This window comes from Mirounga leonina, unplaced genomic scaffold (assembly GCF_011800145.1).
Source record: "Mirounga leonina isolate KUSES-001 unplaced genomic scaffold, KU_Mleo_1.0 Mir_165, whole genome shotgun sequence".
NCBI classification, from domain to species: domain Eukaryota; kingdom Metazoa; phylum Chordata; class Mammalia; order Carnivora; family Phocidae; genus Mirounga; species Mirounga leonina.
The window spans coordinates 11,099,132-11,115,654 of NW_023270415.1; the positions used below are offsets into that span (position 1 = coordinate 11,099,132).

At 42.1% G+C, this 16,523-nt stretch overlaps 1 protein-coding gene across 4 annotated transcripts in view; it reads right to left on the reverse strand.

The window, feature by feature from the left end:
• The window catches only part of NSMAF (neutral sphingomyelinase activation associated factor), a 55,725-nt gene extending 41,581 nt beyond the window's left edge, over positions 1-14,144 (reverse strand). For all 4 annotated transcript variants that reach the window (XM_035011204.1, XM_035011202.1, XM_035011203.1 and 1 more), the window contains exon 1: positions 13,918-14,144. In XM_035011204.1, the coding sequence (XP_034867095.1) occupies positions 13,918-13,976 (59 nt within the window). In that variant the 5' untranslated portion in view covers positions 13,977-14,144. The remainder of the gene's footprint in view (positions 1-13,917) is intronic.
• Between the last annotated feature and the right edge of the window lie 2,379 nt (positions 14,145-16,523).

The following is a 16,523-nucleotide window of genomic DNA, read 5'->3' on the forward strand; positions in this document are numbered from 1 at the left end:
CAATGGAACAGAATAGAGCTCAGAAATAAACCCTCACATATGTGCTCAAATATGGGTTCCGAGGCCACACAATAAGAAAAGGACAATCTCTTCTACAAATAGTGCTGGGAAAACTGGATTTCCACATGCAAAAGAATGAAATTGGTACCTTATTAACATCACATACAAAAATTAACTCAAAATGGATTCAAGACTTAAATGCAAGACTTGAAAGTATGAAACTCCTAGAAGAAGACTTGGTGGAAAGCCTCACGACAGTGTATTTGGCAATGATTTCTTGGATAGGACACCAAAAGCATAAGCAACAAGAGCAAAAATAAACCAATGTGACCACATCAAACATAAAGACTTCTGTGTGGCAAAGAAAACAATCAACAGAATGAGAAGGCAACCTAAACAACTGGAAAGAATATTTGTAAACCACGTATCTGATAAGGAGTTACTACCCAGAATATATAAAGAACTCTACAGTTTCAAGAAAAACAAAATGTAACCCAATGAAAACATGGGAAAAAGGTTTAAATAGATACTTCTCGAAAGAAGATATACAAATGGCCAAAAAGTATATGAAAAGATACTCAATATCACTGATCATCAGGAAAACATAAACCAAAACTATAAATGAAAGATCACCTCACACCCTATTAAACAAAACAAAATGAACCTGAAAATAACACATGTTGGTGAGGATGTGGAAAAACTGGGACCCTTGCCCCCTGTTGGTAGGACCGTAAAATGGTGTAACTGCCACAGAAAACTGTACAGAGGTTCTTTCAAAAATTAAAAATACAACTACCACACAATCCACAGTCCTTAACACTACTGTACTATATACACTTAAAAGTGGCTAAGATGGTAAGCCTATGTTATGTGTTTTTGATCACAATTAAAAAAACTAATAGCAACTATTGTAGAACTGAAGTCATTATCTTGGCAAGTAACTTACATCCTCCTTAATTTACCAAGATGCGTATTTTGTAAGAAATGTAAAAAGATAGGGGCACGTGGGTGGCTCAGATGGTTAGGCGTCTGCCTTCGGCTCAGGTCATGATCCCAGGGTACTGGGATCGAGCCCTGCATCAGGCTCCCTGCTCCGCGGGAAGCCTGCTTCTCCCTCTCCCACTCCCCCTGCTTGTGTTCCCTCTCTCGCTGTGTCTCTCTCTGTCAAATAAATAAATAAAATCTTCAAAAAAAAAGAAATGTAAAAAGATAGAACCAAATCATATTATTTAAAGTTAAAGGATTAAGGAAAGGAATTTTTCTGAGTGTACATTTTCTTTCTCCTGAAGTGTTCAGTTACACCTGCTTTAAAATTTTTGTACGTACAAATCATTACAATAAAGTTTCATGGTATTTTGAACAATGATTTTCAAACCACATCCTCAGGAGGAAAAGGTTCTGTGAAATCACTTTTATAATTTTAAATGTTTTCTTTAGGAGACTCTTGGCCTTGCCCCTGGGGATTCCTTAGCTTAATCCATCTTTACAGAGCTGTGGTGGGCTCTTTGGATTCTCTTTGATAAATTTACTCATTCAGCAACTTAACTTTCCTAAAAAGATGCTGCCCCATCCTCATGTCACCTAAATTTTAAAACATACTACTCAACACTCCACCAAAACATAAAATAAGTTCACACAAGGCAGCCCTCAGAGTAACCTTGCATCCATGCCCACTCAACCCCACTCAACGCTCTACTGATGAACAGTTTTTATAATGGATCCAGAAGATTTGGCTGGTCCATCATTTTTCTAGATTGGAGAGGTTTCGCTGTGTTGAGAACTGTTATGTGCTCAGTGGGAGAAAGTCCCTGATGCTGTAGCAATGTGTACATGGACGGGCACAGGAAAGGCCCGAGAGCCCTGCGTTTGCCATCTCTACTCTGGATCCCCTACCACCATCCTCAGGTCAGACTGGACTCTACAGTCCCTACCACTTAGAGAGTTGGTATAACTAAATTGGGCATTTTTTGTGAGCTTCTTAAAATGGCTCTGAAATGGGGACATTAAGAAAAATGCTGAAGACAAGGGCAAGAACACAGTCCTGTGACTCACCATGAAAATGTCTCCCCCGTAACATATTTGACAGGAACCTCTGAATACAGTCGTTCAGACACATAGTATCCTGCCTATCTACTGACATTAATTTCTCCTTTCTCAATTCTGTTATTAAGACATAAAAACAAACAAAAAAACCAACCACCCTTATTCTCTGACAAAGTTCCAATGCATTTTCCTGACCTACCAGCCAGAACTCCGTTAAGAGATTAGCATGATGTGACTTTATAGTGGATTCATGCTGGAGCTTGGTGGCAACAACTTCCTCTTCTAGTGGTTTATAAATAATCTGTCTGATCTAGAATTAGCACTAAACTGACTTATGCACATATGTTCTTTCTGCACCTTTCCAAGTTCTTAGATCACTGAACAATTCTGTGGTCCCAAACTCAAATTCTCCCGGCAGCTTGGAGGGAGCACACATCTTCGTCCATCTTAGGAACACTGATCCTGTCATTTCCAGTCTGAAGGTCAGTACCATTAACAGAGTACAAAATACACTTCCTCTGTTATACATCAACTTTCCACTACCAGCCTGGGCCCTAGGCAGCAGCCTGTTTTTAAATTCAACTTTAGGAAACTTAAAAAAAAGATCTTTTTTTTAATCTGTAGCATTTTTTAAAGCCACCACTCAGTTGGGGCTTTAACTTTCTTGATGCTAATTGTGCAGGTCTGTGACATCCTCTTAATCTGTCCCTGGTTGTTGTCCTTCCTGCTTTACACTTTTAAAAAAATTATAAGCTCAGAGGAACACTATCTGTACAACCATCCTATGTTTAATTGCTTGTCTGATTTTCTGTAACTCTTCACCGAAGACCATTTGGCTTGGATGTTCTGAATTTCAAGTTTCAAAACTTTCTGGATCAATATCCATTCCAGAACTGTCCAGTAATAACAGCTATCTTTTTTTTTCCTTGAAACTTTCAATATCTGCCTTCTAAAAAATCTACTTCTATGTTATGACAGAATCCTTCTTGATCCCCCCTGGGCTTCAGTGATAAACAACTTGATATGGACTACTTTTTCTGAAGGTTTCCAGTACTGCTACTTAGTTTTTCTTTAATATTCAGAATTTTGCAAAGTTCTCAAGTTCTCTGCCAGGGAACTCAAGAAACTGTAATTATATCTCACTAAGCATTGACTAAGTAAGGTCTCCTGTCATTTTCTGTGTGGCTATTTCCTGTTTTCAGTCTACATCAGGTACATATTCGCCATTTTTTCTACTCAGTTAGGTGGCCTGTAACAAAGGAATGTAATTATCTCCGTTCTTCCTTCTAATAAGTTCCCTGGGTTTTTCCCCCTCTATTCGTGGATTTCCCTGCAGCTGTACTCCTTGACATTCAGGGCCCACTGCCTCACCTCCTTTCAAGCCATTCCTTTTAAGCACGTCTGTAGCTTTCCAGCACTAGATTCCAATCTTTTTTTTAAAGATTTTATTTATTTATCTTTGAGGGAGAAAGAGAGCGAGCGAGCGTGTGCATGAGCACGGGGAAAGGCAGAGGGAGAAGCAGACTCCCCACTGAGCAGGGAGCTCAATCCCAGGATCCCGGGATCATGACCTGAGCCAAAGGAAGACGCTTAACCAAATGAGCCACCCAGGTACCCCTAGATTCCAGTCTTGAGTCCCCATCATAACAAGCTTCAGGAACATCTAAGACACATCTTCTGTAATAAAATTTAACTCATATTATTCATGTTCTACACATTTGCACAGAGACATCTGAGTGACTAAATGTTATTTCTAGGTCCGGAACTGATGGTTTTCTCACGTAAATTACTGTCCCCCTCTTCCCCTGGAGTAGCATTTCATCACCTACCTGCTGTCCTCCAGTGTAACCAATGTCACCATTTCATCTGGCCTTGTGATCCTCTCCTTTGAGGCTAAGTTTAAAACTCTACCACCTGGCCAGACTCTAGGAAATTACATTCTCCTCTGATTATCTGAGATGCTGTTACTTCCTGAACAAAATGGTTCAGATATCGGAATCCCTTTCATTGACACCATCCACAAGGCCAACTATATATGAGTTCAAGTCTCAACTACATATGAGAACAAATGGCAAAAATATCATCTATGCTTTCAAAATCTTTCATTTCCTCATCAACGGTCATAGCCCTAGGGAGGATGCTCCATGAGCCTTCTCTAAACTATGAAGATAAACATGGATGCATAGTTCAAAGGAACCACAAAAAAAAAAAAAAAAAAAAGAGGAATGCTTAATTACTGTTATCTAGAAAGTGCTTCTCAAACATGAATGTGTGTATGATCATGTGGGGATTGCATTAAAATGCAGATTCTGATGCAGCACATCTGGGGTGCAGCCTGAGATTGTGCTTTTTCTTTTTTTTTAAGATTTTATTTGTCAGAGAGAGAGAGAGCACAAGCTGGGGGTGCGGCAGGCAGAGGGAGAAGCAGAGGCAGGCTCCCTTCTGAGCAAGGAGCCCGATGCGGGACTCAATCCCAGGACCCCAGGATCATGACCTGAGCCGAAGGCAGACGCTGAACAGACTGAGCCACCCAGGTATCCTGAGATTGTGCATTTTCTAACAAGCTTCAAGGCAACGCTGAGGCTGCCAACCCATAGGTTACACTGAGAACAACAAGGTGCTAACTCATATTCATGTAAACCAGGCTTCCATCATTCCTCAATCATTCTAAATTTGAGATACCATAAAAATAAGCATTGGCCTCATATTTAAAACAGAAGCAGCACGTTATGGTGGCACAGGGGATGGCCTTGGATCAAATAACATCTGTTCTAGCCTTAGCTCAGCCGTGACTTGGCTGTTAGATTTTTAGTCCAATCAGTTTTTGTATTTAGGCCTCAACTATAAAATCGAGGGGAGGGAGACAAATTAGATTACCTCGAAAGTCTCTTCTTAACCAGTGGGTTTATAGATTTACTAAATAAACCCAGGCTTACACAAATCAGCAGGAATCCCATTTCAGACATTATTGGCAGATTATATGTCCAGAACAACAATCTCACTACATATACAGAGCCTCTAAAATGGCTAGATAAATTACTACAGTCTTTTTTTCAAATGCTTGGCTGAGGTGATTGGAATGTGAGGGAAAGCCACAGAAGAAAGAAGTTAGCAGGTACTGGAGCAGTCTCTTCCCCTGGGGGCTTTGTCCAACTCTGAGTACTAGAGAGCCTGCATTTATAGGGCCATGAGCCCTGAGAGAATGGGGGTGGGTAGGGGGGGTAGGGGCAGAAAAAGCTAGAATCCCTAAAGTTAACACCCTTGGAGTATGGAAATAAAACCACCTACCCTCCTTCCCTAGAGGGAGATGGTAGGACCTGGGCTCTGGGCTGGGGGCAGTCAGTCTCCCTTGAGAATATGAAACCACCAGCCTGCCTTGACACACATTTGGGGCTAGAACTCACACTACTTATTTAGCCCAATAAAACTCAAGACTAACCAGGGTGGTCTCTCCTAGCACCCCAGGCAGAAATGAATGCAAACACTTTCTGGAAAAATCCACCTGAAGCCCAGGCCTACAAGAATTCCCAAGGATAAGCTTCCAAAGAACAAGAAGCCACAATCAAAAATCCTAAAACAAATGAGGAACCAAATTACCATACAAGGGTCAGTATAAGCAACAAACTGTTCAATCAGGCCTGTAAAAGCTACAGATAATTTATTTTCTGTATCTGATCACTCCAATAAATAAGTTTAAAGAAATAGAAGGACATCAAAAGTATAACAAAGAAACAGACTCTTATCAAAACTGATCAGGAAGTTATAAATGAACCAAATAGAACTAGAAATTTAATTATAATTGAAATTAGAGCAAACAAATGATATAGACAGCAAATTCAGCAACTAGAGAAAAAAATGTGTAAATTTTAAGATGGATTTAAATAACCCAGAATGCAGCACAGAAAAATACAGATAAATGTTAAAGAGTCTTCATGAGACATGAAAGTAATATTCTAAGAGCTGAAGGCTTGGCTCCAAATTTTCTAAAACTGTTTCAGCTTTAGGAATACCAATCAGGACAGGTGAATAAAAAGAAATTTCTACAAAGACAAAAAGCAAAGCACTTTGTACAAAGAGGAGATCTTAAAAGCAGCCAGAGAAAAGACAGTCCTTACGAAGAATAGTTAGACTTAAATGATAGGGGTTTGTTGCAGGCTGGTCTCCCCCAGGATAGAAAGTGGCCTCCTGCAAAGCTCCACAGAAACTTGCTATGCTCCTGGGTCAAAGGCAAACAGTCCCAGTCAAATGCAAGGCTTGGACCCCAGTGTCTTAATTATGCCAGAGAAAGTGCTGGTGGTTCCCCAACCATGAACACAGATAAAACCAGTTCTGCCCCTATCCAGCCACATCATACAGACTCAAGTGCAAGGCTTAACAGCCCCAGTCAGGCCAGAGAAGGGGCAAGGCCAACACACAGCCACAAATGCTGAGCTGCACATGGTTAGCCAAGGTTCCATCACAGCATAGTTCTGCTGCATCCTGGCTCCTGGTCACTCCATGGGATCCAGGTTTCTCCTGGAGTCTGAAGCCTGACCCTGTCAGGTAGCTAAGAGCTGCACCATGGGGGCATAGTACACCTGTTATTGACCTTTTCTCTGAGTTTGGAGTTGGATTTCCTCCCACCAAAAACTGCTCCAGCAAGTTGGGTGCATATTCCCTGGCTATCTGCCTTCATTTGCACAATCTTCAAAATGCTGGGAAAATTACAGTTGACCTTGAACAACATGGGTTTGAACTGTGCTGATCCACTTATATGTGGATTTTTTTTTCAATAAATACACTACAGTACTGCAAATGTATTTTGTCTTCCTTATGATTTTCTTAATAACATTTTCTTTTCTCTAGCTTACTTTAAGAATACAGTATATAATACATATAGCAACAAAACATACATTAATCGACTGTTTGTTATTGAAAGGCTTCCAGTAAACAGCAGGTTACTAGTAGTTAAGTTTTGGGGGAGTTAAAAGTTATACACAGATTTCTGACTGTGCAGGGGGTTGGTGCCACTAACCCCTGGGTTGTTCAAGGGCCAAAGTATACATCTAGCAAAGCTGATCTCCGAAACAAGAACATAAGCACATGTTCAGACAAAAACAGTTTATTACCATGAGGGGAACTTCTAAATGATATTCTTCAGGAAAGAGAAAACAATTCCATAGAGAAGATATGATAGGCAAGAAGGAATGCTGAACCAAGACAATGGTAAATATGCATGTAAAACTATATAAACATAAACATTAACCAGACAATTGTAATGTCTAATTTGTAGGTTTAAAATCTAGATTGAAAATACTAGACAATAGAGACTATAATTTAAGATGGGACAGCAGAAGTACTCCAAAGTCCTTATATTGTTAGGGAGAAGGGTTAAGAGGATGATTAGTTTCAGATCTTAAGCTAAATATAAATGTTAAAATTTCAAGGCAAGCTCTAGAAAAACAGAAACAGAAAATATAACAAGTACCATACTCTTCAGGAAAAATGAAAGAGTGCAAGGGGGTCTTAATTAATCCAAAAGAAGGAAAAAATAAGACAAAATTAAAGAACAAAATAAAAAAATCAAAATAAACCCAAATATACCTATAATATAATAAATGTAAATGGACTAAATTAATCTGTCAAGACAAAACTTATTGGAAAATGAATTATTAAAATATCCAACTATTAATCTATTAATAAGAAATATGCCTAAAACCCAAGGACACAAAAAGTTGAGAAGTAAAAAAAAATGAAAAATTCCACATAATGCAAATACCCCAAAGAAAACTGATATAGTTATATTAATATCAGACAAAACAGAAAAAAAATCATTACTAGAAGAGGTCATTATATATTGATAAAAGATTCAATTTTCTAAGAAGATAGCAATTTTAAACTTACATAGACTTACTAACATCCCCAGAAAATATGTATAGCAAAACTTGATAGAAATATAAGTCAAAGTTTGCATCACGAAGTATCTCCCAGTAATTGATAAGTAAATCAGAAAAAAATTCATTAAGAAAAATGAAAGATCTGGGCGCCTGGGTGGCTCAGTTGGTTAAGCGACTGCCTTCGGCTCAGGTCATGATCCTGGAGTCCCCGGATCGAGTCCCGCATCGGGCTCCCTGCTCGGCAGGGAGTCTGCTTCTCCTTCTGACCCTCCCCCCTCTCATGTGCTCTCTCTCTCTCATTCTCTCTCTCAAATAAATAAATAAAATCTTAAAAAAAAAAAAATGAAAGATCTAAACCCAACTAACAAGCTTAATGTAACAGATATATAGATATTATACCAATATTAATATACATCTATTTTTAACCTCACATCAATTTGTGAAAAATGACTACAATCTAAGTCATAACAATTTCAAAGAATTAGTAGTATACAGAACTTATTCACTAAACACAAATTAAAAAATAAAAAACAGGGGCGCCTGGGTGGCTCAGTTGGTTAAGCATCTGACTCTTGATCTCAGCTTGATCTTGATCTCAGGGTCCCGAGTTCAAACCCCATGCTGGGTGTGGAGCCTACTTAATAAAATAAAAAACAAAGAGATAATTTTCAAAATCTTTGAATTTTAAATGTTAAGTCACAAGTGTACATGTCTGATGGGTAAAAGATGAAATTGCAATGGTATTTAGAAAAAAAAAAAAACAAGCAATGAATTCATTAAATGGCCATACCCACTTTATATCACATTAAAAACAATTTTTTAATAAAAATCATAGAACAAACCCACTCAGAATTTATGGTTATTTTCTTGTGTCTCCTTAAATGGTAACCATTTTGGAAGAAGGTAATTTCAGACAGCAATAAGGGCATAAGGTGAAGGACCAGTAATGCAGTTCGGGTAAACCTATGTAAATTCTAAGTTAATCAAAATATCTGCAACATTTATTTCTCTTCCTACTATTTTTTGTTTTGTTTTTGTTTTTATGTGAGAAAAATAAACCCTATTTCTGAGTCACAGTTAGGTAGATTTCCTTCAACCCTTCAGCATTCCTGACTGGTTCTGCAGTTTATTTCCATTTTCAACACCTGGCATATCCCAGTGAGATACTACAAGAATAGCATGGTCAGTCTTAGATATAAAAGAATAAAGAGGAGTACACCAAAGCACTTTGCCCTTTCAACCAGTACTTTTAGTATAATAAATACAGAATCAATTGATGAAATAACTTACTAAGCAAAAGATATTTAGTATCAGCCAAGGAATTTAATACCTGCATAACCAAGAGAATCACATACACATGGAATGTTTGAAAGCAAAGTTGAATTCTAAGAAGTGCCTATAAAACTATTAAGGAAATATGTGTGCTCAATACAGAATTCATGATTACTAATGTTTCACCCTGGGATGTAACAGCTTACAAGCTACACCTAAGTAATTTGTTGTACAACATTACAGAGAGATAAATTTGACTCTCCCCCAGTAGGAGCATGCCTCAACTATCTAAATTTCTAATCACCCAAGAAAAAAATAGCTATTATTCCATCACACCACTCCTAGATGTGAAGATAAAAATATTTAACAATTAGCCTACTCCTAAATCTTAAAATATAAATATCTTAAATAGCAGCCTTCTGTAAAATATCCTTATCTGCTAACCCACTGTGCACATTTGTTATTTCCAACAACTCCAAAGAAAGATATGTGAATCGTCTTTTAAAATTTTTTTTCCATTTATCTTCATTAACACCTACACAGTGCATTTTTAAAAACCAGTAAAATCAATATAGTTTCTGGCATCTATGTCTTAACCAGGATACTAGTGTACCTAACTTTAATGACCAAGTATCTCTTTGTATTCTAATACTGCAAATTACCAAAGCATTTCTTTATAAACATTATTAGTAAGTGGCACCACTGTACAGTTGTTCAAGCCAGAAACCTGAGAGGACTGCCATGTTGAGCAAATAAAAATACAGGATGCCTAGTTAAATATGAATTTCAGATAAGTCACAAAAAATTTTAATATAAGTATGTACCAAATGTTGCATGGGACTTACTTAGACTAAAAGATTTTTCACTAGTCATCTGAAATTCAAATTTAACTCGGCATCCTGTATTTTACCTGACAAGTCTAGCTGGGATTCTTCCTCTGTTACCTTCTATATGAAATCCATCATACCAAGACCTGTCCATTCTACTAAAAACATCTAACACCCATCCACCTTTCTTCATTTCTTCTGCCCCCATCTTGGTCTAAGCTACCAATTGAAGAAACTCCCAATCCGTCTCTCTGCTTCTACCTGTGTAGAAATATCACTTACTCTAAATGCAGTAGCATCAGTTTAATACTAAAAGAAATAAAAGCTAACTTCAGGCTTCTCCTTTCCTGAGATCATTATTTGGTAGTGGTAGAAATCTAAAATCTTGAAAGCAGCATGAGAGGGGGCCAATGAACTCACAACTCTGAAGAAGTGAGGCCTTTCGTTGGGTCACCTCTGAAGCAGTCCCAAGGAAAGTAACAGTTCTCTTGGGTACGCCTGAGCCAATGCCTATATCAGTCATTGTGCTAATTGGTGTTTATTGCCACAAAGGGATGAGCCAGGAAAAATCTGTGCAGAAATAAAGTTGGTTTAAAATATTCTCGTCTTGGGTAGCCTGGGTGGCTCAGTCGTTAAGCATCTGCCTTCGGCTCAGGTCATGATCCCAGGGTCCTGGGATCGAGCCCCGCATTGGGCTCCCTGCTCCGTGGGAAGCCTGCTTCTCCCTCTCCCACTCCCTCTGCTTGTGTTCCCCTCTCTCGCTATGTCTCTCTCTGTCAAATAAATAAATAAAATCTTTAAAAAAAAAAAAAATTCTTGTCTTAGGGTGCCTGGGTGGCTCAGTTGGTAAAGTGAATGCCTTTGGCTCAGGTCATGATCCTGGAGTCCCGGGATCGAGTCCCACATTGGGCTCCCTGCTTAGCGGGGAGTCTGCTTCTCCCTCTGACCCTCCCCCCTCTCATGTACTGTCTCTCTCTCATTCTCGCTCTCTCAAATAAATAAATCTTTAAAAAAAATAAAAATAAAAAAAATAAAATATTCTTGTCTTTCAGAGTGCATTCTAAGATTTATAGGGACTGCTTGGTTCTAGCCCACACCTAATTGTGAGACAGATTCCTTTCATCCAACCAGTACTCTATCGACACCTTCTGGGTCGAAGTCTGCTTATCAGCCCAAGGTTGCAAAGCCAGGGAGCTGAGCATTAAAGAATTGGAGCAGTCAGCAAGGAGGATTCAAATATATCAAAGATAGGCGGCATCAACGTCTTCAGATTACTGATGCTCAGGAATAGCGGCTGCCTCCTGATGGATGAATAAATGTTTTGGTTGTGAGAGCTACAGTTATCTCGGTGCTGCTAGCCTGTCACATTGTCTGATCAATAGATACTAACAAAGCAGATTATACACTCAAACCCAAGTGCAGACTTTAAGATTTGCATGACACTGCAGAGCTGTATAAACCAACCAAATTAAACAAAAATTACAGCTATGGAATTAACAGCAGATCTAAAGAAAACAGGTTTTCCTCTATATCTGAGAGGCCACAAAATTGTTACAAATGACTCTTTGATCACAGAACATGATGGCAATTTAAGTGTTTCTAAGTTCTTAGAATGCAAATTTGCACATCCATCTACTTAATACAGAATACCCCCAATTCTTAATGTTGTTGGTACAGAACAAAGAAACTCTATTCAAGTTCCTTCCACATGAGACAAGCATTATTAATGAAGTCAGAAGAGCCTCTACAAGTGTGAGTTACTTTATTAGGGTCCAGTTATTATTTATTATTAAAAGGTAAGTCTTTCTGTGGATAAAACCTAATCACAAAAGCAAAACGTTCTCGGGGCACTTGGGTGGCTCAGTCGTTAAGCGTCTGCCTTCGGCTCAGGTCATGATCCCAGGGTCCTGGGATCGAGTCCCACATCGGGCTCCCTGCTCGGCGGGAGGCCTGCTTCTCCCTCTCCCACTCCCCCTGCTTGTGTTCCCTCTCTCGCTATCTCTGTGAAATAAATAAAATCTTTAAAAAAAAAAAAAAAAAAAAAGCAAAACGTTCTCAGAAGCCATATCTAAGATATGCTTTTTTGATACATCTTATCTTCTTCTCGACAGCGGAGACTGAAATTTTAAACTATGGATATCCTGGCCAGGCCAACATTAGAGATTAGAAAAGGATATGAATGTATGGACGAAATGAGTCAAGTTAATACCTATAAAATAAGTGTGGATGCTGCAAGATCACACAAACCTTAAAGTCTACACCTTTTTTTCCATGTATAATCTGCTTTGTTGGGTGTCCACTGTAGGGGCCAAGGGCAGGCTGTCCCAAAATGTGCCCCTTTGGCATACTATTTTAAATAAAAGTTACTTAAGAAATAGCCAGTGCAAGGTCACTCAGACCCTCCTCTGTCCCCCTGAAAGCAGGAAACAAATCTCCCATAAGAGAAGTATCTTCCCTGTACTAAGAAGTAAAAAGACATCTTTATCACCAGAGACAGGGACTTAGAAGCCAAGAAAGCTGTAGAAACAAACCTTGTTTTTTTCTATTCTACTACCTCAACCTAAATTCTGCCTAGAATCCCCTTCTAATTAAAGCTCCCAAACACCTGTTTTCTTTATCCTGTCAATTCCTCACAAAGGTATGGTCTCTCTGTCTAAAATGTATAAAAACTACCTGCCTTGGTCATTTCTTTAGGTCTCTATTTTAATATCAGACCTCTGCTTACAGGTAATAAAACTTTGGTTTTCTCCTCCTGTTAATCTATTTTATGTAAACTTCATTTAGTCCAGTTGGAAGACCTTCAAGGGTAAAGAAAATTTTTTTCCTTCCCTACACCACTGATCACACAACAGAGTGACAGACTAGCAGCACTCCTGGCTAACTTGTTCTCACAATCAAAATAACTGTGAAATGATTCATTCCCAGTTCCTTTGGCACCTGGGACCACAGACCCGAAAATCGGCAAGTTACTTCGTTCCCCAGAAATATACTTAGAGCAGAAGTGAGTTGTTGTTTTTTTTTTTAACAAACGACTTCCTTTGGAGGCTGAGAATCAGAAACTAAAACGGTGCTGCTCTGAGATCATTTGAGCTTCTGCTTGTCGTGGGACCCCAAATCCTTCCTGGGATCTGGGGATAATGACTGTTGTGCCTCACCGAGCGGTCGAATGCAAAGCCTTCCAATACACTTACAAATAATGAAGCCCATTGCTCGGTAGAACACGTTTGTGGGGGGCGCTTGGCTTTTCTCAGACTAAGTAAGGCCTTTCTTGCGGCCCACCTCGCGGCCCAGCCGGGCGGGGAGCTGGGCAGGCCTGCGCCTTCCGTCTGAAGAAGTCGGTGGCAAAGGGCGCAGTGAAGCGAGGCATCCGCGTCTGCCCCGGTGCAGGCGGGGTGGTCGGCGCCCGCACGGTGCCGCCCGGGCGGAACAACCCTGCGGCTCCCCACGCACTGCCCGGACCCAGCGCCGGCGCCCGGGGGCCAAGGGAGGCCGCCGGCCCGCGCACCCCCCAGCCGCACCCCTCCAGAGAACGCCGGGGCTCGCGCTCGGGGCCGGACGCCAGCGAGGGAGTCCACGCCGGGACCCGCGCGGCCTCTTCCGGGTGAGCGGGGCCGCGGCCGCCGGGACCAGCGTAGCTCCGCCTGCGCTCGGCTCGCTGTGGGACCCGGCCCCGGCCCCGGCCCCGACCCCGACCTGGCTCCCGGGCTCTGGCCGCGACCCCCGGCCGAGCGCCCAGCACGCCCCGGGCCTCGGCCTTTGTGCCGGGGCCCCCACACCTGGACTTGGCTCTCCGACCCCCGCCGGCAGCCCCGCTCCCGCCCCCCGAGCAGGTCCCCGGCCTCCGGCAACCCTGCTCCCGCCCTCCCGCCGCCGCCCGCGAGGCCCGGGCAGGCGCTAACCTCTCCTTGGAGTAGAGCTGCAGCTGCTGCTCCCGCCGCTTCTTCCGGATAAACGCCATGGAGGGAGGGCAGGGCGCGGGCGCGCGGGGACGCACGGCTCGGGCGCCGCTGTCGTCCGCGAGGGGTCAGGGACGCGGCCGGGAGGCGGGCCCGGCGAGCCGGCGTGCGAGGAGCCGGCCGGGAGGGGAGCGCGCCTGGGGCCTGGCTTCGCGAGCGGTGGCGGCGCTGGGCGCCCCACAGCCCGACCGCCCGACGCTACGCCCCAGGGCCCGCGGCGTCCGGGCCGCGCTCAGCAGAGCATGATCGCGTGGGGACTCCGGCGGCGCCGTGACTCAGGCCGGAGGAGGGGCGCGCGCTGACCCGAGGCTCCCGACACTCAGGCCCCGGGGGACCCGCGAAGGACCGGGGCCAACCTGCGGTCTGTCCCAACACGCCGAACGTTCCCCGCTGCGCTGCCCGCTGCACCGCTGCACCGCTGCGTTTTTAATGTTGCACGCATGGAGATGGATGCTTGCCCATGAACTACCCCGCTCTGCTGGCCACGGGGACTCGAAATGACAATGTTTGGGACTCTCGATCTCTTGGTAGCTGAAATACTCGGTCGCATGAGTTTTTTCTCTTTTTCTAACAGCTTTATTGAGATAGAACTCACATGCCAAGCAAGTCACCCATTAGAATGTACCATTCAGTGGTTTTTAGTATAGTCACAGATACGCACCACTATACCCTTTAGTTATTAGCTCCCCCAGTACTCTTCAGTTATCAACCCTACGCTCCCTAAGCCCAACCCTAGCAAGCAACTGATCAACTTTTCTGTGTCTATGAATTTGCCTCTTCCTGACATTTCATACAAATGCAATCATACATTATGTAGCCTTTTATGTCTGGCTTCTTCCATTTAGCATAAATATTTTTCAGGTTCATTCATGCATCTGTACTTAATTTTTTTTTTTTAAGATTTTATTTATTTATTTGAGAGAGAGAGACAGAGAGAGAGAGCACATGAGAGGGGGAAGGGTCGGGAGGGTCAGAGGGAGAAGCAGACTCCCCGCCGAGCAGGGAGCCGGATGCGGGACTCTATCCAGGGACTCCAGGATCATGACCTGAGCCGAAGGCAGTCGCTTAACCAACTGAGCCACCCAGGCGCCCTGTACTTCATTCTTTATTGCTGGAGAGTATTCTAGTGTGTGGATATACCACATTTTGTTAATTCATTCATCATTTGGCTATTATGAATGATGTTGCAAAGAAAATTGCTGTTCACGTTTTTGCATCGACAGATGTTTTCATGTCTACTGACTACATACCTAGGAGTGGAATTGCTGGGTCATGGGGTAACTCTGTGTTTAAATGTTTGCGAAACTGCCAAACTGTTTCCCAAAATGGCTGCACCATTTTACATTTCTACCAGCAGTGTATAAGGGTTCCAATTTCTTCACATCCTTGCCAACACTTGTTATTACCTGATTTCTCTATTATAGCTATCCCTGTGGGTGTGAGTGGTATCTCACTGTGGTTATGACTCCTTAATACATCCTGAGTCTGAGGCTGTAGTTGTAAAGGGATTCTTGAATAACAAACTTCTAAATTGTATATATGCTGACACGCATCTAATATTGTCTTACAGATCAGGTCCTACAGAATTCGATTTTTAAAAGCTTCAAGTAAATGTGTGTATCAGCTCGCTAGGATGTGGCAGAACTCTGAAGGGAAGATGGAGAGCCAAGACTAAAAGCCAGAGCTGGATCTTATTGAGCTTGATCCCAGCAGCATTGTAAAAATGATATGCATAAAGTGGGCACCCATTACAACCATTTTGGAATGAGTGAAGGTGCATGGATACCCTGTAAGTTGGATTAAGTCCCTCCCATGTGACCAGGTGCTGCGCAGAACCCATAACTGTAAAAACATGTTAGAGACATTAGCCCAGTGCACCCATAGGAAATTGTGGTTAATCGAGGAATCAAGATAAATTCATGAACAGATACACGATGAAATAGGTTAATAAAAGTTGCAAAGAGGCACAACATGATAGCTTTCTCTATGAGAAGTACTACAATAGATATGAATTGTGAAGAGAGATACCACTAGGCAAGAAAACAGCCTGCAAGTTTTCTCCTTTTATTTTTTTTTATTTTTTATTTTTTTAAAGATTTTATTTATTTATCTGAGAGAGACAGAGAGAGCATAAGCAGGGGGAGGGGCTGAGGGAGAAGCAGACTCCCCGATGAGCAGGGAGCCAGATGCCAGGCTCATCCCAACACCCTGGGATCATGGCCTGAGCCGGAGGGAGATGCTTAAACGACTGAGCCACCCAGGTGCCCCAGGTTTTCTCCTTTTAAACATTAAAGGGTAATGTGATTCTGGTAGGTGGAGAGTGACAATTTCTCCTTGACCAAACTTGAGCCAGGCCTCTTTGAACCTTCTCAGCTAGTCCTCAACTGTGTCCTATAAAAACTACAGACTCCCGGGACAAATGATTTTGTCCACACTCTCCCCAACATTAAAAGACTTAAACCAACACTAACATAGGTTCTAACAGCTCAAGGCCTCATACCTGGGATGACCCTCACCTCCTTTAAAGTCCCTGTCTGAGAAAGCTCAAG